Source organism: Vanessa tameamea, chromosome 13 (genome assembly GCF_037043105.1).
Source record: "Vanessa tameamea isolate UH-Manoa-2023 chromosome 13, ilVanTame1 primary haplotype, whole genome shotgun sequence".
Classification (NCBI taxonomy): domain Eukaryota; kingdom Metazoa; phylum Arthropoda; class Insecta; order Lepidoptera; family Nymphalidae; genus Vanessa; species Vanessa tameamea.
The window spans coordinates 9,403,521-9,429,207 of NC_087321.1; the positions used below are offsets into that span (position 1 = coordinate 9,403,521).

General features: G+C 32.0%; 1 protein-coding gene across 4 annotated transcripts in view; it reads right to left on the reverse strand.

The window, feature by feature from the left end:
- Positions 1–25,687, reverse strand: part of LOC113403479 (ataxin-2) — a 231,225-nt gene that overhangs the window by 37,701 nt on the left and 167,837 nt on the right. For 3 of the 4 annotated variants that reach the window (XM_026644043.2, XM_026644045.2, XM_026644046.2), the window contains exons 3-5: positions 4,419–4,566; positions 4,070–4,225; positions 766–934 (exon numbers count right to left, since the gene is read on the reverse strand). In XM_026644043.2, coding sequence (XP_026499828.2) covers positions 766–934; positions 4,070–4,225; positions 4,419–4,566 — 473 coding nt within the window. Of the gene's footprint in view, positions 1–765; positions 935–4,069; positions 4,226–4,418; positions 4,567–20,158; positions 20,342–25,687 lie in introns of those variants that run through there. The other variant, XM_026644044.2, reaches the window with a different exon arrangement.

Here is a 25,687-nt window from a genome sequence, read left to right on the forward strand (position 1 = left end):
TAAAATCTTATTAATAATATGAAATTATACATGTACCTTACATTGTACGTTACGGATGACGTCACTACTGAAACACGAAGATCAGATACAATACTGCTTATGATTCTACAAGTACCGACGTCTGTTATCACCAGGAAAATATTGTCAGCTGTGATTTGATTACTTATTTATATCATATTTCCTCTTCCTTATAAACATTACAAATTGTATTAAGACAAGAACCACTTTGAAAAGAGCTCAACACGAGAGGGACGCCATTTCTCCCACTGCCATATTACCAAGCTTCTACCTTTTATAATGACTTTGTAACTGAAGGAACAGTTCTATAAGAGCAATATGTTGGACGCCTATATTATATAATAAAAAAACATATACAAAATTAAATAGTTTGTTTTCGAAAAACTCCAATTCTAACTGACCGATATATACTATTTGATATTAAAAATTTAATTTCAAAGAGGTTTCATAGTTTTGGCGCCAAATGTAGACTTGCAGTTTACATAAATTGAAATTAAAACAAAACCTGTCTTAGGTTTCGAGAAACCTAAAAAATCTTTTGAATAAACGCGAAGTTTCGCGAGTAACTCACTCGTTTAAATAAAATATGTTCGCCAGTTTTTATAGTAGACTATATTTAATTTGTGCAGGATACTTTAGAAAAAACTCAAGCATTCGTTGCATGTACTTAAAAATGACTGATTAATTTAATACTTTATAACAGTTACAAAATTATTAACGAACACAGCTACATTCGAAGTGACTCACCTTTGTAGAGCTCATGTCAATCATGACGGGGAAGGCTGGAAGCCGGGGCGGGCCACCCTGTTGTTTCACAAGCTTCGCGAATAGACCGCCAACGGGCACGTCATTCGAATCTGTTGGTGTCGGTGCCGCAGATCTATCAACGCCAAAGCCATTCATTCGGTGGAAATAGCTGAAACAAACGCAATGTATGAGCAAGGAACAGTCGCTTAAAGGTGTTCTGAAAACAATTTGTCAACACTCTTTGTTCAACATGAAATATTTTACTCTAATTTTGCATTTTTCTTTGTAACATTACAAATGATGAAGAATGTACTAGATTCGACCAAAAGGAGTATGTTTTGCGTTACTATGATGATTTGAAATACTTAAATGCTCAGGAATAACAAAAACAAACCTTATCCTTACAATAAAACAATTGATTCATTTTTTCTCGCCAATGTTGTCATTTATTCACACATTGTCAGTAATTCATTTGCGAAGTAATTCCTTGATTTTATATGACAGCTGCCAAAATTTGTTTATAAATTACTAATATATCGTGTTAAGCAGCTATATATATATATATCATACTAACAACAACAGCGGGAACATAATATGATGAAGAACTGCTATTGTCCTCACCAATAATGGTACTATTGTTGCACGTGTGAAGTGCCATGCGCGATGCTTTACCTGAACGGGTGCAATTCAATTGTTTTGTAGGATTAGACGAATAACCACCGCGCTAGTTACTAACGAGCTAGTTCAAGTGGGCATAAATGCAAATATCAAATCGTAAATTGCAATATCGTTTCGTTATCGTTTGTACGATATATTTCCACTTGAAAAACTAACCTCATCTTACCTATTATCTGGTTATATATATATAAACATGAAAATATGTACATTTGTTACGGGAATTCCCGAATAACCCGTTCTGAAATTGAGATTAATCAGCATTTTATGAAATGATGAGCAGTCCCATATACTAAATACTGAACGCTCATTGGTCGCTTATTACATCATCCACTGCCATTGATCACTGACCACTCAGATTTAAGTAAAATCAGATAATCTAATTATGATCAGCATTTCAGAAACTAAAGTATTACTTTTACGGATTGCCGATGGATGGTTAGGTTAGTGGTCATCAACTTTCATATAAATTGCCAATGTTACAAATATTAACTATTTCTTATATCAGCGATATACTACCAACCTTGAGAACTAAAAATTGAAACGCAACAATAAACTCTTTTTAGCGGTAGAATAAGTGATGAGAGGTTCCTACCCAGACGGGCTTGCTCAGAGCTCATCGTCAAGTTTTATGTACTAAGACAAGTTTTAAGACTAATTTCAATACAACAGAACACTTTCAAATAGATCCGAGTAATCGAGATCATCAACACATTTAATTTTCGAATCGTAAATACCACACAATCGTTAAACCAATGATTTGCAATAGAAAATTAATGGATCGATCGATTTCTTTGCAACATGTTAACAGTTGCGCAATGTTTCTCTTAATATAATTACACCGTTGACAATGGATTTGATTAGTGCTTCAGGCCAATAGTTTTTCGAAATGTCAATAGGTATTACTTTTTAATCGATTTGCAATGGAATTCGTTTAAAAAGTTATATATATATTGATTATTTAGTTCAAAATGGACGTTTCTAAATTAGTTCGGTTTTTGAATAATATTAATTACCGATATTAGAATTAGCATCGCACTATTTGTTTACACAATATTGACAGTGACAGTAACTTCTGTCATTCTGCGTGTCATAAATATTTATTATTTATTATCGTTAATTTTATTAGCGTTTAATTTTATTTTAAAACACTATAGTTTGTTATTTAGTAGAAAAAGTTTCATAATTGCACTAAATGTGTGATCAAATCAAGGATTTAGAACAGACAGGAACTTTACGTCAAATATGTATATAAAAACACGTGTCATAGCTCCAGTCTGTCTAGTTCTACGGCAATTGATATATTAGTAATTAATATTAACAGAGTTCACCGACCGGGCTCCGTGAGATGAGCAATTCATTAATATAACATAAGTTCACGCGGACAGCTTTGGTTCTCACGAATCATGTAAATTTGTCGACTTAACGTAAGTTATCGAATCGATTAATATGCAAATCAATTTGGGCATCACTAGGCGGTCGCTGAACTGCGAGTCGCATGATATTGTGAATGCGTTGACACCGGTCGTGTGAAAAATGTTTGTTGTGATTTAAAATTTTAATATCGGTTATTAAATTGTTGACATGTGTTCGAATGCTTGGTGGAAGACGATAATGACCAGTTGACAGATTATAAAGACTGCCGGTTTCAAGAAAGCCCAATAAAGACCAACTCATAAACTGTTTAAAATTCTAATTCCTAAACGACTTGATTGCCATTTCTAGTCCGTGTGTACTTTTCATATTATAAATCACCTTGAGAATTTAGCGTCGGGCTTTTTCAAATAAAAATATACTGATTGTAAGAATGAATTATCAACAAAATGAAAAAAAAATACGCTAAGTTTTTACTCTGGTTCTTCTCGCATCTGAGATTTTTCGGAATCAGTAATTCATTTATTTCAATATATCATATCGAGGAACAGTAATGTTTACTATACTAAATAAGGTTTTTTATTTTTATTTTAACCTGTATAAAAAATGTATTCACAATGGCTGAGGTATTTAATTCCGAGATGGGTTGTCAGGTGTAGTGCTAATGGCAACGCACCAACATGGGCTGTGGCTTTAGAGCAGATCTTTAAGGAAATGCTCTGTATATATTACTCCGTTTAAGTCCTTAACGCACATACTTTGTTCTTTACTGTAGTGTAACAACGTACAAACACGCATCGTCCGTGCGTACTAATTGCGTTTTGATGTATTCAAGTTTATTTTTAAAACGAATAGAAACACTGCTTTTATATAACAAATCAATTGAATTAGTTATTTTTTATGTAAACGTATTTATTTTCATTAATATGACATGTTTTGTTTTTTTTTTATTAATAATGTCGACACAAGATGAATTGTTTGATTATTGTATTGTTAATCGTATTTTTTATGTTTAGGTATATTGTTTTTGGTGTTGTGTGAGGAATCGAAAGATAGTGTTTAATATATACCTATATAAAATTAAAATAAAATTATTTTATTATGTTCAGCCGACTCAATATATTATGAAGACTTGTCGAGGTACCCGGTAAAGGTCAGGAAGGAAATCTTGTAGACTGTATGTGATCACTTTGGTGTAGATGCTCTCAATAAATGTGCCTTTCTTATATTAAGCTAACAATCAATGGCTACTCACTCATTAGTAGGGTGGGTGTTGTACCGAGCCGCGAGTGAGCGCATGATGTCCGAATAATTCCGAGGAGGGTGCGCAGGCGCAGGCGGCGCATGCGGGCTGCCGCGCTCAGGCGGCGTGCCCGGGTACGACGAAGTCGATGGCGTTACGCTACGAGATCTGTATAATATTATTGTATGCTTAATAATATGTATTTTTGGCGTTGTACCCTTAGCTCTTCAAAGGTTATGGTTTACAGTATGAATTTTTTCTTAAAGATAAGTCGGAGAATATCGGTTTTAAAGACATTTCATGCCTATTTAACGATTAATATATTTAATTAGGGGCTTAAAATATAAAAAAAGTATTTTACCTGGAAGCTGTGGAGTCGTGCGGACTGAGACGTTCGATTTTAACGGCGTGGGTGGATGGCGCGGTCGGCGCGGGCGCCGGCGCGTGCGCGTGCGCGGGCGACGCCGCATCGCGCGCACACCGCCGCGCCGCACCCCCGCCACCTTCACCTGTGACAAGTAAAAAAAAGGAACATGTTATTATTCTGTTTTAAAGTAAACTTTTTTGTATTGCCTTCAAATGTATATTTTATCTTACTTTATTATAGGAACGTGCAGCATTCAAAAGGACAAAACATTTTTATTCTGTAAGTATATTATAAATATCTTTAGGCAAAGGCAAACGTGTAGTAATACCGCATATTTCGTATAATTTATTAAAGATAATCTTAACTAAAGGCCTAAAAACATGACCTTATAATTCTGATAATTTCACGAAGAACATCTCGAGATAAAAGTTTGTGATGTGGCGAATCCGGTTGCCGAGTTACGCTCATGACTGGATTAAAAAAAAAAATGGCGCAACACATTCGGTGACCCGCGCGGAATCTTCGCGTTCAACGAAGATACGCATCGCGCGGCGCGTTTGAAGCTGCATTGCAGGTCGAGTCGAATGAGTCCGGTCGGCCACCGCGTACGTAGCGTTGCGCTACGACGTACAATATGAAAGTGTTACGATATTATTAGGTCCTTTTTCATATATTTTCTTTTCAACACTGTTGTCATATACAAACAATTACGACAAACATATTACAAGATAAAAAAAGGGTATTTTCCCATTTACATTTAAGATTATTCTGGCGCTTTGAATATCTTTATGCGTTATTTTTGCAATGGTTAGTTGAGTAATTGAGATTTCTATATAACACGACTTTCCCCGTAAAGATTTATATATTTAAAAAATTTACATAATCATTGTGAAACAATTTCTTGTCGTGAACACCACTGGATCGCAGGCTTAACTCAAGCGATATACTTTCCTCGAATCTGAACGTGCAATCTCACAAAATTAATGAGCATACGAGGTGTGAGTACCGATGTCAGGTAGAACGATGGTAACATCACAGCCGACCAGAATACTTCGAAGGCCGTTTATATTCTTCACACTTTTGGTGACAGAGAAGTGAATTCTTTGCATTACTTGCAACGGTTTTTATTAAATTAAACAAATTATTACTTGTTTTAAAAAAAAAAAAAGCTACAAATGTAAAACCCTACATCATTATAAATTACTTTTTCTATTAATCGATCACGCACCTAACGCTCGAGGGGTGTAGACTTAATTGACTAAACGTTCTGCGATTTTAATAATTTAAATAACTACAAATAAATGAACAATTATATATTGAACTGATTTCGAAAACCTAATTAAATGGTTCATTTATTATAATTTACTACTAAGTAAATAACGAAAACCTCATGAGCTAACTTCCACGTCACCATTGTTCATTGGTAAACATAAACCAAGCGCATGACAAAAACATTTCTTCTTTAGGCCTATTTTTATGGCTAGCTTTCAACAGCAATTAAACAAGGAGGTTAGTTATGCAAGTGTCACTTTAAAGACAGGTTCTCATATAAATCACATGTGATGGATGGTGCGAAACACGCCACCATCGCCACTCGTCGCCTTAACCGGAACGATTAATATCTGCCTTTAAAACTCTAATGTTGCCATTTATCGCGATCCTTGTTGCTTAATTAAGAAATCGTACTAACTTGTTTACTAAAGCGATTTGAATAACACTTTATAATACTTTATTGATTAACATATCATCGATATAGATATACACTTAGATTTAACATAGAAATAGTAATATATTTAAAAATGTTTGGTTTCATTTCTGTCACTAATTCCAATCATCCTATTTCTTTATTCCGGATTGAAGTTTGCGTGAGCCAGTGTATCTACGGGCACTAGGGACATAGCATCTTAGCTCCGAAGGTCGGTGTCGCATGATCAATGTACGGAAAAATTAAAATGTCTAACGGCACCAATGTCTGTGGGTGTCGGTACACTTACCATCAGGTGGTCCATTTGCATGTTCGCCTACATATTTAAAAACATGTTGATATAATAACAGCACACATTATGAACGGTCAACATTCACTCACATTTAATGAAATGGTCACCACAATCCTCACAATAATAGTTTATTACAAAGCACTGCTTACATCGATCAATGTATATTTTTTATTCAAAGAAATCATGAATGTATAGTGGAGTAAAGTCGATCCAAGTATTGTATTCGTCGAAACAATAAACAGGTTCCGTATATCTTTCTATAAACAAACCTACTTAAGCTATCAAGGCATACTCGTATCATTTATTTGCTGGACGAGTCCATTTATTAATATTCCTATTCATATCGACCGATATGGCCCACAATGGAGTCCACAGAGCCAATACCATAATCTACCATGTTATGGGAAAATTATTTCAAATTGACGCGATCTATGGAGATCTTATGTATCTTATTACAATGGTAATGTTACGGGTTTATATTGTGCCAGTATCTCACGTTGGCGTTAAGATGAGTTTATCTTTTCTCATACGAATATAATAATATCTATATTAGGTAATTTTGACATAAAGCTGTGGTTACATTCATAACGATTGGACCACAGACGTCGAATGTTTTTCTAATTTAAAATCGTCTTTGACATATTTGACATTTCTAATTGACCACTCACCTTCAAGAGGTCCATGACTTTCTTATAAATAAAGCTAATTAGTCAATGGTGCCACAGAAATATATCATAGAATGTTTAATTATTAATAGTATTTCTGAAGACGTTTTTGGGAAAATGCTTCTCAAGTAACATGCGTGTTTCTTCAACAACATATGATTTTTTTTTTATTTAAAATAATAAATACTGGACATTGATTAAATTACTTAGATAAACATCGATTTCTCACAAATAATCTTTAGTTTCCTCAACATTGCCTCTGGGATTTGTAAGAATTATTAGCAGGAAGTGATCGAAAAGTGTCATGGCGTTCTATGAGCGATGTTTTCCGGCGCCGAACCTGTCGAGTGACCTGTCAATTGACATTATAATGAAGGAAACGGTCACCGTTATGTTGCAATGACATCGTGTTACGTTACGAGTCGACTTTAACCGTAACATGTTAAAGTTGAACTAAAAAAAATAGATGTGGACACTCTTGGTATTTTACTATCTGAGATGATCTTAAATAACTATGTTGATTAATGATTACAAATTTAAGTCTTGGCATATCTGATATAAAACACTTTAAAAAAAATACCGTCGACGTCTGTTTTTTACAAAACCAATTGTGATGTAAATGAGCTGTAGTTGATATGTTATTGAAAAAAAGCAAAGAGAGAAGCGATGAGTTCAACAAATCTTGAAAAAAAACACGTCTTTTTTAATATTTGGTAGTGAAGTAATGATTATTTAGGAATAATTTATCAATAATGCGAACTCCGATTAAAAAAAACAAGAAATAGCTGATAATTTCAGCACTTGCACTGCACATGTACATATTTACTTTTAATGTAAAGTAAAATACACTTAAGATAATATAAGTGTCTTTGTATATAATGTATTACGTAAGTACCTACTGAGGTAATATCACTGTCTTCTAATAGTAATACTATCCATAAAATAATTTAATCAACAGTTCGGAATTAATCATTAAAACTACAATTTAGTTAAACCAATAGTTACGTAACCGTTAAATGAACCACTACGGCGTGTCGTTTATAAATTTATTGACGACAACAATTTATTGAATGAAAACTGACACTTTCATATTTTTATATGTCCTTTCAATATTGTTTCAATGTAAGTTTTCTTGGATCCCAATCTTTATTGTAAAATTTCTGTGTTAAATAAATGATTCCATTTTAGTGGCACTGTTGTATTAGACTTCATTGTATTTCTTGTAAGCATCAATGTCGTAAAGCATGAAAATAATCATTATTATACTACGACATGTTATATAAACTAGTCTCAACTAATATTTTATAAATGGTTAGTACAATCAATTTACGAATAGAGTTTGCAAACATATTTATCTTAAAGCAGGAACACACAGGTTTTTTTTCAAAGTTTTCATATTATAGTTTCAAACATCCCGTTTTTAATATAGGTTTTAAACTTCACTGTATTAATTATACAAAAGTTAGTAATAAAACGTTTAAAGTTAAGTAGGGAGTCAATTAACCCACGGTTCACATAAGAGCTTTGCGTGTCTACATTGTTTCGCTATGTATGAACTCGACATCAAAGAACCTTGCCTTGTGGTGCAAGTCTTAAAAATTGATATTCGATATATTTACAAAAAAAAACAATGCTTAATATATAAATAATATTTTTTTACGTGAATAAACACGTACGTAAAAGTCTCTGGAACTGAACTAAGCGGCTAAACTGATTTTGATGTTTAATTTTGTGTGTGACCTTAACCATCCAGGGATTTTAATCCTGGTTGGTTAGGATTAATATCCAGGTAGGTGACGCTCCGATCGGGATAGAGATTTATTTTTCAACAAAACAACGAAAAATCGTGAACTTAGTCGAGACAGGTTTTATAGGTACATATGACATAAATTAGTAATTAATTACCATGTAAAATATAAACCTTATTAATATATATAATATATTTTTTTATGAAAGCATATACATATATTTTTATAACTGAAACTGATAACAAAATAGCAAAGTGATTGCAAAGTGTTTGCAAAAAGAAGGAAGTTGCCTTCAAAATTTTATATTAAATATAAAACTTCATCAAAATCACATTACTGCATTGTAAGATTGTATAATTAAAGAACTAACTTTAGTATTTTAAATATGCATGAACATTAGCTTTTGTCGCTACCTGCTGTACGATCCACCACATCGGGTAGGGTCAGCATCGTCAAACAATGTACCGTTTGCAGCAGCACCTGACCCGAATGGCGGCGTACGCCAAACACACTGGCTAAGTGATCGGTACCGTTCAAATATGCGTGCGCGGCAAGAGAACGATGCACACGTACGTACACGAGATGGATGAAATTAAATATTTGCTGGATGTGGTAATCAGTAATTAATAAACATATATTTTTTATAAATTCATAATAATAATGCGGGGCATTTTGCCTTCCACTTAACATTCAATGGTTGACAACAGTTCTTGACATTTAGGAAGGTTAAAGGTTTTCATTGTGATAACTTTGGTAGGAGTAAGGTGCAGTTAATTGTTCTGACGTTGTAATAGTATATTTACTGTAGTTACTGTTAGTGTGTCAAGTTTATTTTTTCCCAAATTAAAAAATAAATCTTCAAAACTATAATTTATTAGGAAAACGATGTTGAATTCATATTAAAGTAAAGACCATCAAAAATACTGTTAATTATCTTCAAAAACATAGGACATATTAGGCATATTTCATTGTCTTCCTAATACCTTAAAGAGCAATTTATACGCCAATTTGATTTCCATGACTAATAAACTAAGCAATTCTCAGTGTCATGACAAAATATTCGAAATCTCACATAAATTTATTACAAGACCGTAACATGATCGTACCGGCTAAATGTGCGTGTTGATATTTTGAACAATTCAATACAAACGATTAGAGAGATAAATTACGAATTCTATAGTGACTTTAGCTGTTCGAACTACCGGACAGGACAGTTTGTTTGTTATTTATTATGAGACCTGCAGCTACCATTCAACAATCCAAGTATAAACATACCAGAGAGTAGCCGCGACTTTGCACGGGTAAAATTAAATAGATATAGAACACACACAAAGGCGAGCTTTAATTAACAGATATAATCTCTTTAGTTTTAACTCCTACATTAGTGTTACGCACACTCACACAAATTGTAAGATCTCGTGGAGGGGCGGAGGATTTATTCACTCATGAAGATTCATGAGTGAATAAATCTATCGGCATATACGACTTTGTTTATAAATGTTGTTGAGGGGGTGATTAGTGAAATAATGCTCTCTCCTTCCTTCAAATGTTAAATCAATCGTGATAGAAAGATTAAATCATAGTTTAATTATACCCCGCCAAATGACATTAATAACTCATGCGGATCGTGGGATTTTCTCCAAACACGCTTAAAAAATGTCAGAGCGTACTTATTCAGTTGATCTTCAAATGTTATCTTAAATCGTCATTACTTAATCAATTTATGAATATTATTTATAAAGTATACATACATAGCCTTCATTGTAAATTAATTTATCTGTTGGTGAAAACTGAAGGCAACCATTATGTATAAATACGATCGATTCTGTGTTTCATCTTAAGCATATTTAGCCATTTTATAGGCAAATATTTCACTTATATATAATTTCTATTAGAAATGTATTGATTCTTTTGGTACAGGTTTGTTATTTTTTTAATTGTATCATTTGTCAGGTAACCAATGCTATCACTAACGTACTTTATATCAATTAATTTTTAATCCAGACTCGGAAACAAAAAGGTCTGAAGTTCCAGACATTGTTGTATGTAACGCATACCGGGATTTATATAAATTACTGTATAAAAATATATGAAGATGCACGCAATAAATATATTCTAGATAGGTTTATTTTTATTATAAAATATGTCTTCTCCGAATTCATTAGAACGTCCGCGTCGCTTGCGGATCGTTAAGTATGTTTTATGCTGCGTACACAATTTCGAGGTCCGGTCAATGCTTGTTGACAGTTGATAGGTCGCGGCCGTCGCTTGAAGAAAATGACCGCAATACCAATGATTGAAACTTCAAGGGGACAAATTCTATGAAAATACAAATAATAAACATACTAGTTCTAAAATATGTAGGTTAAAAATAACCTTGATTATTACAAACTTATAGAAAAAACTTTATTTGTGATTTAATTACTGATAATAATAATAAATAACTAACTTAGAAAATAATGAGCTTGAAAAAGCCATTTTTATGTCGCAATTAAAGACATACGCTTCAATTCTATTTACGTACAGATTAACTTTTGTATATCGTGACGTGAACATTATGAAAATTATTGTTTAAATTGTCCTTGAATGACTCAATTGCTAGTTAAATGACCGACGCACGCGCATATATAATAAAAAATACTTGCATTTGATGGTCGGTTTAACAATAAAACAATTTTATTTCGGTACACCGAATAAGTTAAAATACCACAGGAAACCTAAATTACGACAATTTGGATACTTATTAATTATTTTTTTTAATCTAATCGAACTTAGAAAGCCTGACGAGCAATGACACTTGCTAGTAGTAGGCCGTAAGTGGTGACCTTTGCGTACAGACATTGACACTGTAGGAAATATAAATCAACCATGTGATTTAACACTGGCTAGGTTGGCCGTAAAATAAATAAGTTTAGTACTACTATTCTGAGGCGAGATGGTCCCGTGGTTATAACACGTGAAACTTAGCCGAAGATTGCGAGTTTAAACCCGGGTAACCACCACTGGTATTCATTTGGTTAATTTGTGTTTATTATTAATTTATTCCCTATAATTTCAGATGAAAATCCTTTATACGTCTAACCTACACGGATTGGAGATGCATGGTGGATCCCGCTCCAAACTTACACCCCGTTCGAAATTAATGTTTATTACAATTTCCGCCTCAGCGCACCCACGAGTACGTGGTGACACATCTATCAGTACTCACAGAGCACGGGACGTCACTCGGAGTTAATAGAAAAATCAACAGAATCGAGTTGTTTGTCCACCGCCACGCGACTGCGTAGGCGACTTGACCTCCCGTGCGATCAAGGACTGACAGGTGTGCACAAATTAAGAGTTTAATAAAATAACTGCATTACTAAATCTTACATTCAGATATTCGTCATTTTTATTGTCTAATTAATAAACTGATGTTCATAACTTTCAGAAATATATATTTAAAAAAAGAATTATAAAATTTGCTCGACCTTATACAAGGTTTCGATTTTAAGAGAACCATATTTCCTGAATCGTAAAAAAATCGTGTGAGAAAAATAGAATGTAAGTAGCATTGAAAATTCAATTAAAAAAAAGCAATATTACGAAAACTTTGAAGACGACAATTTTGAATTATAAATTTATTTATTCTATGCAGTATTTCATCGAACATTGAACCATGGAACGTAGATCAAGCAATATGTCCAAAATATACCAACAGGTTTCTATCGAGCTTCACCTGTCTGTTGACTCTGCCGGCGGTCCACTGGACAAACATTCGTATGTTTATGTTTGCCTAGTACCGTGCCTACTAACCACCTGCGTCGCAGCCATCTCGTGACGTCCAGATGGTACCATCAGATAACTACTTGCGGTATTTCATTTGAAACAGATTAACTTAGAAACTTAGGTGTGTAAACTTTACATATAAATTAATAATATTTAGTGAAACAAATGGATATACCTAGTTTCAGATAGATCAACGATAACATTTTTATAATATGTATTATATATACATATGTATATGTAAGTATGTTGAATACGTTTCGTTTGTCATGTAGGTGTGAAAAGAAAAGATAATTATTATGTCACTATGATACAACGATAAAAAATTGTTTATACGACCTACGTACGGTCAATGTCAGACAAGCACAAGAACGAGAGAGAACGAGACAAAAAATAAATTACTGTAAAGTTATTCCGCGTTATTAATTATATATTTACGTTCAGATTGGTCGGTATATGTTTTATTATTATTAATTAACATTATAATTAATGTAATCATTTTGATGTATTATATATTCTTAAGTACTTCCTAATCAACAAACAAATTAAATTTATAAAATTAGCTAATATTCTCAGCTACTTATTATTGATCGTCAAATTAAAAAGGAATGTGACCATGTGACCACTCGAACCAATTAAGTATGTAAGTCCACAGCTCAAACCGGATAGCCGATAGTCGCCGTTGTCGTCCGGTCGAGAGGTCGTCAAGAGGTTAGCTCGTCCAAAACTAATATTTATCCTACAAGTACAAACTTTTGTTTAAACCCTGCACTACCAAGACCACGGAGCCCGTTGTTTGTAACTTGTTAACAGTTAGATTTAAGCAGGTGACATGTTTGTCGCGTCAATATTTATGATATATGTACCTACTGAAGGTGTTTTTTTATTTATTTAAAGTAGATGGAAGACGAATAAATTGGTCTTTATATTGTGTAATAGCTTCTATTTACTCGTGGTAGGGCTTTGTGCAAACCCGTCTGGGTTAGGTAGCATCCATTCATCATATATTCTACCGCCAAACAGAAATACAAAGTATTGTGTTCGAGTTTGAAGGGAGAGTGAGTTGGAAGCGTGTAACTATAGGTACAAGGGACAGAACAACTTAGGACTAAAAAAAACAACATCAAAAAAAAATTATGCCTATCATTATACCGGCTCACTGGCAGTTGAAATTAAAATAGGAAGCTTTGTTTACGCTTGTAGAAATAACCGGTGAGTGGGTGTACCTAGATGACCCTGCTCTGAGCCCTGTCACCAGGAAATCAGAATTATGTAACAACTATAATATTAGCTACGTCATATAGAGATTGTATAGAAAAGTAAATACATCTTAATCATATAACGAACATCGTTGGTTTTTACTCAATAAATTTAATTTACGGACTTTCTGTTAATTAATAGTAGTAAGTAAATAAAATTATAATTCTTTAAAAACATTATTCTTCCTTCTTTTGTTTATATTTCAATAATATTACTTTGAATATTTTTGTTCCGAATTGAACTCGGATGATCTGTTGTCTTTATATTGATAACTACTGTGAACATAATAAATATGTTGTGAGCTAGATGGTATATAGTATCACTTAAATTTTAAGAAGTAACACATATGTTTTAACACTGTGATACATTTTCTTATATAGTTGTAAAATAAATGATTCAAGTTAATGCTGATTAATTGTAGATATTTTAAAGAGCATTATTTAAAGTTCATACCATTGACTTAATGGTTGTTTTTTTATTTATCAAGAAAGTTATAAGAGGTCATAATATAGTGGATCCTTACTCGTAAAGACCTGATGGTATGTCATCACCACTAGCCATTGGTGATGTAAATATTAACTACCTCGCCAACCTTGGTAACTAAGATTATAGAAGATTATGTCCCAAAAATTTGATTATCTTCTACTAGACATTCTAAATACCAAATCGATTTCATACAAAACCCAATATCAACGTTAAAGATATAATATACACTTACAAAACAACTTTAATAGTACATAGAAAAATGTATTTAAAATTCCAATCAAGTGCACGTTTTCTAAAGTAGAGGTCGGGCTGAATCCGCAATAAGACCACATTATCATTAAACCCGTGACCCGACTCGGCGTTCGACCCGAGGTGAGTTATAGCCACCGGGTTCTCAATTTTATTTAATAATAATTCGTTAGAGTTATAAGATTATCAAGAATTTTTAAAGAATTATTTGTACTCCGAGAATATATATTAGAAACAAATAAATATACAAAACTTTTATTAGCCGATTTACTTACCGAAGAAACAAAACCATGCTTATTTTTTTAGTTTAAAAAAAAGACATAAACCTTTATCAATAAAATAGATATTGAATCGTTAATTTTTTGTCTGTACCTTAAAAAAAAAGTCTAAAGTTTTTCTGATTAACTAACATATATATTTATATTTATAACATCAAGTTGGATTTGGCTTCTGGTTTATAAAACGATTAGTCTCTAAATAATATACACAATACAAAGTCACTTATCGAGTTTGTCCGTTTGTTCGCTAATTTCACCATAATAATTGTCACAATTAGTAAGATAAATGATCCGGGAAGGTTTTGCCTTTGACGTTTCGCAGATTAGACAGTACTTTGAGACATTCTAACCAAATTTAAATGAATGCGAGGACATATTGTTTGACCGATACTAGTTACATATAACGCAATATTTGTTTATTTATCGTCACATCACTATTTAAGCTTTCAGAGGTCAATCCTTTATTTTTCCCGCCTAAAAGCCGGAATAGCTAATTAATCATGTAATTATAAATATTCGACGTGATTTGAAAGCTGTTAAAATTCGATGCGTGTGTTTCTATTGCATGCAAGTAAATATATGATATGAAAGACACCAATTTTAGTATATGTTTATTACTGTCATATAAATGACCACCATTAAGATGTTCCAGCCGATAAAACATATATTTAATCACTTTTGTTTATAACTCATAGCATGATCTGTGATGAACAAAACACTGCACGTGGCCAATCATATTATGTATATTTATAAAATATAATAGTGCATTGTGGTATTCACCAAAATCCAACCATTAGTTTTTGTCCACAGTGACTAAATTTATTAGAAAACACGACATTGATGAGAAAACTCGTGTGATAACCTTAACAGACTGTTTATGTTAAAAGAAATGTACAGCAAAATCGATATATTAACAGATAATGTTTAACTTTCGTAGCTGTTTGTTAAATTATAATCCGAACAAAAAATTTCTTAACGATTAAATTATTAGAAGAGTTTAGTTTATTTTATAGCACATAAACGTCGCATGAAGCCGAATCGGCGACATTTTAATTTTATAACCGTAGTTATCGCTCCATTATACGTATCACGAACATCTTTATTATGGCTTTCGTACACGTTAGATTTTCGTGTTATTTTTATACGAATAGTGACGTTCTCTGGCACCGAAACGCTTTTGACGTTTTTAAAATGATTTAACGTAGTTGCCGTTTATATAAACACATTCCTTATAAATCTTTAGCTACAATAAAAATATAATTTATAACTTAAATTAAACTCTAAATATAAAATGTTAAAAATATCTGATCTGATAATTTTATAAACGTAATTTTTTAGACGCGTAAAATTTTATGAAATCATCCATTTCAAACTTAACACCCTGTTTTTGTTCCTTAGTCTTTTATTATTCTTATATGTTAAGGGAGTTTTATCAACCGTGTTGGCTTCATATGTTGGACACTTAGATCAGGCTAACGGCACAGACTACAGATGAACATACTTTATATAAAGACATGTAGACACCCTGTTTATATCATAACTCTCATTTCTGCTTCGTCGCTTGGGTAACATTGAACTTATATATTAATTTTTATAAACCAAGTCATGTTAGTCATATATTGTAAGTACACTGCCAGTAGAATCAATTTAATTAGAAATTTCAGTGTTATTAAATAATTTCGTATCGACCTAACGAGGCATCAACAGGTTTTGTTGTCTGTACTCAAAATGTCAGAGGTGCCGAACCTTCGACGAGCACATTAGCATCGCGACCCTCCCACGACCTTCTTCACCCGGCGACCTCGGCCTAGGCCCAGACCCTTGACCTTGCCTCGAATTTATTCGATGCACTTTGAACAGAGCCGAGTATCACAAATTCGTAATGGCCGAGGTAAATTATAAGCGTCGTATGCAAATTGTGAGATACCGGTTTTTAAAGTTGATATCCCACGAGTATTTTTTGTTTGTTTATTATTAACAAAAATATTTTAAATCTTTGCAATTAAGAAGTATGACTGTGAGTAATAAAATAAATGTTACAAAAATGAAAAAACAAAAACGAAACGGGTCTTGGATTTGAATTAAAAAGAAGAAACAGTAGTTTATTATATTTTGTTTGAACAGAGTAATAATGCTATATGAGTTGCGTTATACTAATTACATAGTTCTGTACTTTCGAACTTTCACGTAAACTTTTTGAGTTATATATCTATATACATTTTATAATGGATTTCGAGATAACACTCTCGATTTTAATGTTATTTTAAATGAGTATATTTTAGAAATTAGTTAATTTTGTACAAAAATGAACACCTAGCGAAGGAAAAGAATGAAAGTGTGTGTTTGTATCGTTATAATATTACAACTAGTTTAAAATTTAGTTCAGATAACAAATATAATTATTGTTGACGTTAAAATACTTGATAGTATCATACGAAAGCAATGCAGCTCTGCCTTTTGAAAACTATCTAATACTAAGATTAAATAACACTGATAAGTGAAGCGAAGTTTGCACGCTGCACGTGATTTAAATATTGTCTTATGTACCTGACATTCGAGCGTGACCGGGGTGCCATTGTTGCGATTTCCTGCTCTCGAAAGAAAAAAAATACTGCAGGTCAAATTTACCTGCATATATTTTTTTAACGGTCAGGTATATTGAGGACGATTGTCCTTTCTCGGAATTACGAGATCCTTTAACGTAATGCAAAATAATACGACAATAAAGAAACATTTAAAATTACATAACTTAATGCCATAAGGTTGATAATAGATAGAAATATTGTTATTGATTTGGTCAGTTTAAGTTTGTGTTGATGTGAAATTCAGTACTGACAAGTTGAGACGGGCTCAGGGGTGAAACGGGCAGGAGACGGGGCGAGTTTTTTTAAGGGTAAGTATTGTAGTTACAGTGCTGTGGGAAGTATTTGGTTTCGGGTTTTTTATGGTCAGAGTAATGGAAAAGTTCGTTTTATTATTATTCTACGAAACCCCGTTGTAATAATATTAGTCGAGTAAAAGACTTAAGAAATATTAAACATTATAAATTGTATTATGTGTAGACAACTTTATAATTAAAAGATATATTATGTTTATAGATATCCATCGAATATGAAATTTACTAAAAAGAAAAGTCTTTAAATTCTTCATGTTATTGAAAAAACATCTTCAATAGAACATAGCAAAAGAACAACGTCGAATACAATTTTCCTTAAAGCCGTTCTTTTGAAATAAATTACGTAAAAAATAATAATAGACTCGTAGTATTATAGCACAGATTAATAAGTGTTGAATTAAAGTATTACAATCGAGTCACGTCATACGTGTTTTACATAAGATACCATCACCTATGGGAGATAATTTCTCAGAGAAAACTGAGTGAAAGTATATTTTATTGTACGAGATTAAATTAATACATTTTGTTCTAACGTCACTATTATTCTAGTTTTCTATTCTGATTCATTCAAAAAAATGGCTAGGAAAATTAATGGCTATAATTTTATTAATAACAATAGCCATATTTCGTGGTTACACGCTTGAGCTGCAAATACTTTAAATACAATAATTACGAATCTTCACTTACCTTATTTTAGAACTTCAAGCAAAAATCTTAAAGCCTAATATGATTATATGTCTACCTTACTACTACAAAGTTAACACTTAAATGAATTAGTTCATATTTATATGCAAGGACATACTTCAATTAAATTAATTATTATTTACAAATATATTAAATATCCCAAATAAATGTCGTTGCAGGTTAAGAAATATAAACAAAGCGTCTCTCTTTTTGTCATCATTAATTTGAAAATAGGAATAAGAAGATAACGTGGCTCCATCATTTATTTATTAAACTACAGTTAACTTTAATTTTAGAAATGTTAAATTCGATTAGTTTCTGTATTACAAAAATCATTTAGACGTACAATAAACGTACATAGCTTCTAAAGATAGATAACGTAACGAGCGTGTAATGAAAGCAATGGCAAAAAATATATTGTAAAGGAGAATTACGGCGCAGTAAAGTTGGCACTAATCCTTCGGGGGTTTTAAATGTAGCGTTTTGGTCATCTTTGATGTAACCGGTAAAGCTTTTGCCGTTAATTGGCCGTATAAATAAGTGTTCGCCTTTTTGTAGGTTTGAAAGATTCACCATTGTTTAAGGGCTCAAGGTTACCTGTTTTGGGTAAAATATGAAAGTACGGGATAGGGACAGATATATTTTTTTCATATTATTCGACCTATAATTGTTTTATTTAAAATAATCCGTTAGTAATGTCCCGTCTCTTTTGAAAAGATGCTTTAGTGCGATCTGTTATGAATTCTTGAGGCTTGACGTTCAAAAAGTTTTATATTTCTTCTTGACTTTGTTTCGAAAGGTGCAGTCGTAATCTTTATTAGAGTGTAAAATAAATTGCACATATATCAAATTAAAACCATATGAGGAGGTTAGAATTTTTAGGTTAGACTTGGATTTCACTTTTCTCAGTTATTTTTGTTTCGCACTGTATTTATACTAACAAATAGCATTTATATACAATGTAAAATTAAATTAGTTCATATTGGTTTTAAAATGACTAAAACGCATTTAGGAATTTTAAATAGAACTGATTTAAGTTTATTTTTTATATTATTTATAATGATAAAATTAGTGATATTTTTAATGTAAAATAATTGTGATTAAGGTTTGTTTTCGTTGGGGAAACTTGGAAAAATTAATGTGTGTACAAACATAAATACATATATTATATATTAAAAATATATTATCAACTCCCCAACTAATCAAATTTGAATCATTAGTAAGACTAAATACTATAAGAAAGACTAATTACTTTAATCGACTTCCTTAATAACAAATTATTTGTAACTAGTGTTAATGCAAATGGACGATAGAAAGCGTAGCGACGCGTATCGTTGCATGCGCCGTACGAAAGACATCAACGTGGTCGCGTGCGTGCTGGGACTCCGAGAGATATTTTCCTGAATGTAGATCACATCGAAACAAATGACGAACGTTAACATCTATAAATAAAAACTGTTTCAAGAATTTAAGAATAAATAATCGTGGCGTAAAAATTAATTTCGAACAAATTGAAACGACTAATAGGAATTTATGGTATGTTCTTATCTTGAGATGATGATGATGATGATGTCCAAAAAGACGTATTATTGTTTTTTCCTAACAAAATTATTATCTTAATATTGTCAAATACACAAACAATCTCCAAAATAAAATTGTCCAAGAAAAACATTTCGACACGTGAATATAAAATTAAATAAACTTACGATCATCTAAATCATCCTCGTAATCCGAGAAGCACCTGTCATCATCCTTGAGCGGCTGGTTGTCCGGCTGCTGGTAGAATCTCTCCGATTTGATATACATTTTAAGGTACATTACACCAACTTTATAAAAATACTAACGATACAACTGATTTTTTTATTCCGGTCCACGCACAAAATAAAATAACTAAAGAATTTTTTCGCTAAAATTACAACTATATTCAAAACACAATTGATTGATTTATACAATAATAGTAAAAAGTCACACAAACAATAATATAGTTCCAAGCACGACGAAAAATAACTTTATTCTTAAAACACAATTTCAATTGTTTAATAATAAACACGTACTAGTACTAGTCCGTATATCGAAGCATATACAATGAAGAACGCAAGTACCGAATGCGCGTGTATTAAAAACACTAGTGTAAGTACAGTACACCCACAGGTGTAATTCACGCACAAGAACGAGACGCGCGCCCGAGTCGACGTGCGCCCGCGCACTGCCCCGACCCCGGTTATCAGACAAAAAAACTCAGGTAGTGCCTACCGCCTCCGCCCGTTAACGGCAAATTGATTTTTAATTCTCTTTGAGATTTTTGGTGGTGTCACTTTTGGTATTATTTTTTTTTAATAACACGTGGTGTTTTGTAGTCTTTTGCGTGTAAAATGTCTTTATGAAATATTATTTATTAATAATAAGTACATATATTGAATTGCGCACAATGTGCCTGTAGTCAAATATTGTAATTATTTAATTAATATGAAACCATATTACTGTAAAAATTATCTGCTATAAAATTGAAATATAATAACATTATAATAGGTATTTAATAAATAACTGTTTTTAAATTTTGCAATGTAACTTTTTACGCATTCATAAAAGCTCGCAACAAGAAATGTGAGTCATGCTCTTAATTTTGGGTAAAGCGTGTCTATGCTTCAGAGTTGCTTTATTATTACAAGAAACGTTTGTCTGAAATCTTTATTTCGCTTTAAATCCGTCATTGATCTTCGAATATATTATGTTTTAATATAAAAATGTTCTCAATACGAGCGAATTATAAAAATAACATTTTACTTCAGAGAATCAAGTAGGTTTATACAAATAAATTAAATCGAAATTAAGATTAAAAAATTGGCATTATAATTCAAAAAAATAATATTTTCTCAGATCATATTTAGATGAATTTACATTTCATAATTCATATTGTTTCAAGAGAAATTTAATTTGATGTTGTACGAATTGAGCCGAGATGGCCCAGTGGTTAGAACGCGTGCATCTTAACCGATGATTTCGGGTTCACACCCAGGCAGGCACCACTGAATTTTCATGTGCTTAATTTGTGTTTATAATTCATCTCGTGCTCGGCGGTGAAGGAAAACATCGTGAGGAAACCTGCATGTGTCTAATTTCAACGAAATTCTGCCACATGTGTATTCCACCAACCCGCATTGGAGCAGCGTGGTGGAATATGCTCCATACCTTCACCTCAAAGGGAGAGGAGGCCTTAGCCCAGCAGTGGGAAATTTACAGGCTGTTTATGTTTATGTTATGTTATGTTGTACGAATAGACATTTAATTATAAAAATATTTTAGATAAGATTTGATTTATTTAAATACGTATTTATTAATCGATTTATATTCATCACAATTAAATTAAACATTTCCATGTTCATCTTTGTTTTATTAATCAAATTAATTCGATAATAATTAAATATCAAATGAATAAGTACCTATCAATATTCATGTGGCAAGCATTTAACAGTTATGGCGGAGCCAATGGCATCGTTTGAATTTAATTAAAATGTCCAATGAAAATTATATTATATTAATACGTAATGTTCGTTAGTTGGACGAGAGTCTCGCCATGGGTTTACTGCAGGCGATCATGTTAAGATTAGTTATCTAAATTAGGGATCGAAGACACCTGCGCGACACAATCTATGTTCTCATATGAGGAACTCCTAAGACCAGAGTACAGAGATTTGGTAGTTACTTTATGGAAGTATGAATATACAGTATCTTCTAACGACGTTTTTTTTACGTTAATTGAAATAAATAAAACTACAAATTTGTAGTTTTAATTAACGTAAACATTAAAAACGATAGAAATTACGTAAACTTCAACTGTTTCAAACAAAATATTTTATACTTTTGTATACTTGTTCGAACAACTGCACTATTAAAATTTTATATAATATGCTCTTTTGGGTAGTCAGATCCGCGTTTACTTCCCTATGCTTATTTATTTCAGTACATTTATTAATTGATATTTATAACATACATCATAAAAGGAATTCCACGTTTTTTTTTCAGTTTTAAAAATTTGTACAAAATTATATTATTAAACTATATACATATAACCACTTGAAAATACTGGCTGTTATCCAGATCTCTGGATACTATCTAGTTGTGGTATTGTAAGGATATTATTTATACTTGGTATCTATATATATAAAATGGGAGTGTCTGTTTGTAATATTAAAATAACCGCTTTTTACTAAATGCATATGTATGTATACACGGTACATATACCAAAATAACGTTTTTTACAATATTTGTCTGTCTTTTAGACTGTCCGTTTGTTCCGTCTAATCTTTGGAACGGCTGGACCGTTTAGGACTTAGGACGGGTCTTTCACTGGCAGATAGCCGATGTAATAAGGAGTAACTTTTATTTAGAATTAGATATAAAATATTAATAAACTTTTTATTTTAAGTTTTTAAGGTTTTTTTAAGTGTTAAATTCAAACGCGTGCGAAGTCGCAGGCACGCCTAGTGTTATTATAAACATTATGTATGTATGTCCGTATTCAGTCGCGGTCGCAGCGTGTCATTTTTAATTATGAATAAGTGAGATGGATACGACGTGACACGCTGTGTTCAGTAATGAATATATTAAAAAAAATACAGTTTATTCGTTTCTTTTTTTGTAATAATACGTATAACTGAATACTGTTAATAAACTTAGCATAAACAAACCGTTTATTATCGTACCACTGTTGGGCAAAGGTCGCGGCTTCTATTAATTAGAGAGTTTCGAGTTTATCGCGCTGCGGATAGGCGGTTATTTAATTATTATGCTTCAAAGTTTTCATCTTTGATAAATATTTTCAACATATAATAAAAAAAAAAAAACTGTAAATCGTAAAACAAAACACGCCCGTTTAAGCAATGATAATAAAACTAAAGGCGTAAACAGTGTAGAGTAAGAATATACGAAAAACACCTCTAATCTAATAAAAGTCATTATTATACGGGATATAGTATAATTATTCTTATAATTTAATATAAAATTCACTCATAACGTGAAAATAAAATAATGATACGATTGTATACCATTTGAATAATCTGTGAATAACACGAGTACGCGGCTACCGTGTTACTGATTTTACAACATCTCAATATGGCCGTCCGATTGTTGTTGGACTTACAAATACGTGGGCGCATAATATGAATCGACGCGGAAAAATGTTCGAATTTTTAAATATTACCTTTCGACTACGTTTTTGGTCAAAACATCTTTTGCAAGGAAACCGGTTTTATTTTATTTTTTTCAGTAATGTTCTTTTTGGCCATGTATTGTTAAAGAATTAAAAAAAAATGTATTCATTCTAACGGTCGCTTTGATATGTTGGAAGTGTAGCTACGTTTTATTCTGTTTTAGTAATTGTGATTTTAACGTTTGCATGACTTTGTCTATTATTACTATCAAATTAAAATATACATATATTATAGAGGAACACTCTCTGTACCCAATCTGTATTTGAATTAGCTTAAAATAATCTCTACAAAATATAAAAAAGTAAATATTTTCAACTACATAATAGATTTTGTGATGATGTAAACCACATGATATTATTGAAAAAAATTAAACATATAGGAATTCATGGTTCTTTATTGAGATGAATTGAGTCTTATAAACCGTTCACAATTATTTAATATTCGTGGTTTCAAGTCAGCAGAAAATGAGGTAGCTACAGGAGTACCTCAAGGATCACACTTAGGACCTTTACTTTTTTTAATTTTTGTAAATGATTTATGCTTTAACATAAAATCAAATTTTATTTTTTTTGCGGATGACTTAAAAATGTATCGTGTAATAAAAAGTGATTTAGATAAGCTAATATTGCAAGCGGATATAAACTCTATTTGTGATTGGTGCCACATAAATCAAATGTACATCAACCCTACAAAATGTTTTTACATACAATTTTCGCAAGATTATTTCTGAGTCGGTGACATATTATATTAATGGCAGTTCAACTATACAAGAAGTAAAGAGCATACGTGATCTTGGCGTTATACTTGATAGTTCATTAAGTTATAGGCTACATGTTGATCATATAATAAAAAAAGCATCTAAGCTATCTGGATTTATTACTAGACAGTTAAAAATATTTAAGCAGCCGAGTGTTGCTATTCTTTTATTCAATACCTCAGTTCGAAATATCCTGGAATATTGTAGTGTAGTATGGAGCCCTTGCTATCTGGTTCACATTAATAGACTTGAACGTGTTCAAAAGAGATTTTTATATCACCTCACTTACACTGATAATAAATGTCACGAACTTAAATCGTACATACAGAGGCTCAATTTTTACAGAGCAAGCTCACTTCATACTAGAAGAAAAATGAACGATATTATCTTTCTTTACAAGCTAATTCATGGGCTCACTGACTCGTCCGATATCCTGCAATGCATAAAATTTTCCATCCCTCGTTCAAACAGTCGCCTGCCCAACTCTAGGACCTTTTGTCTTCCTACCTCTAGAACAAATGTTCTTAGCCACTCGCCTTTATACCGCATGTGTTCCTCTTACAATAGTATTGTTATTATTACGATATTTTTGCCGACCGTTCTATGGCTTCATTAAAAATTGCTTTAAAAAAAATATTTCAATAGATTAAATAACTCAAATTAAACAAAAAAAAAATGTATGCTTGGTATCTGCTGCTCTCATGGACTAGACGCTAATTGGTACTTAATATTAAACACATGCCGTGTCTACATCATGAAAAATGTAATCATGTTTATTTTTATGATTGACATTTTGTTTTGTAGACTTTAAAATATAAAAAAAAAATTAATGCAGTTTTCTTTAATAAACAGACTGAATCGAGAAGAAGTTTTATACATTCATATTATAGTAGAGAATATAAGAGTCGTATACAGACCTCTATTGTAGTGAAGCCGGGTGGGTAGATAGTATTTAATATTTTAAATTTACTGCCAAGATTTTTCATTCGACTTCATATAACATTTATGTACCTATCGATCATTATATATGAACGAAATATGTTAGGTATATAAGATGTACTTACTGTATCGTAGATTTCTGTTATAGCATGTCCCAACGCGACAGTCCATACTTTACACTGTTTATCGATACTAAAGTTTTAACATTTAAATGGAATTGAACTTTGCGGGGGTGGAATTTTACTAACCTCTGTTATTTAACTCAAATATATCTATATTGGAAAACTTTAATGAATGGTTGAAGATAACTCATGATGATAAACATGTAT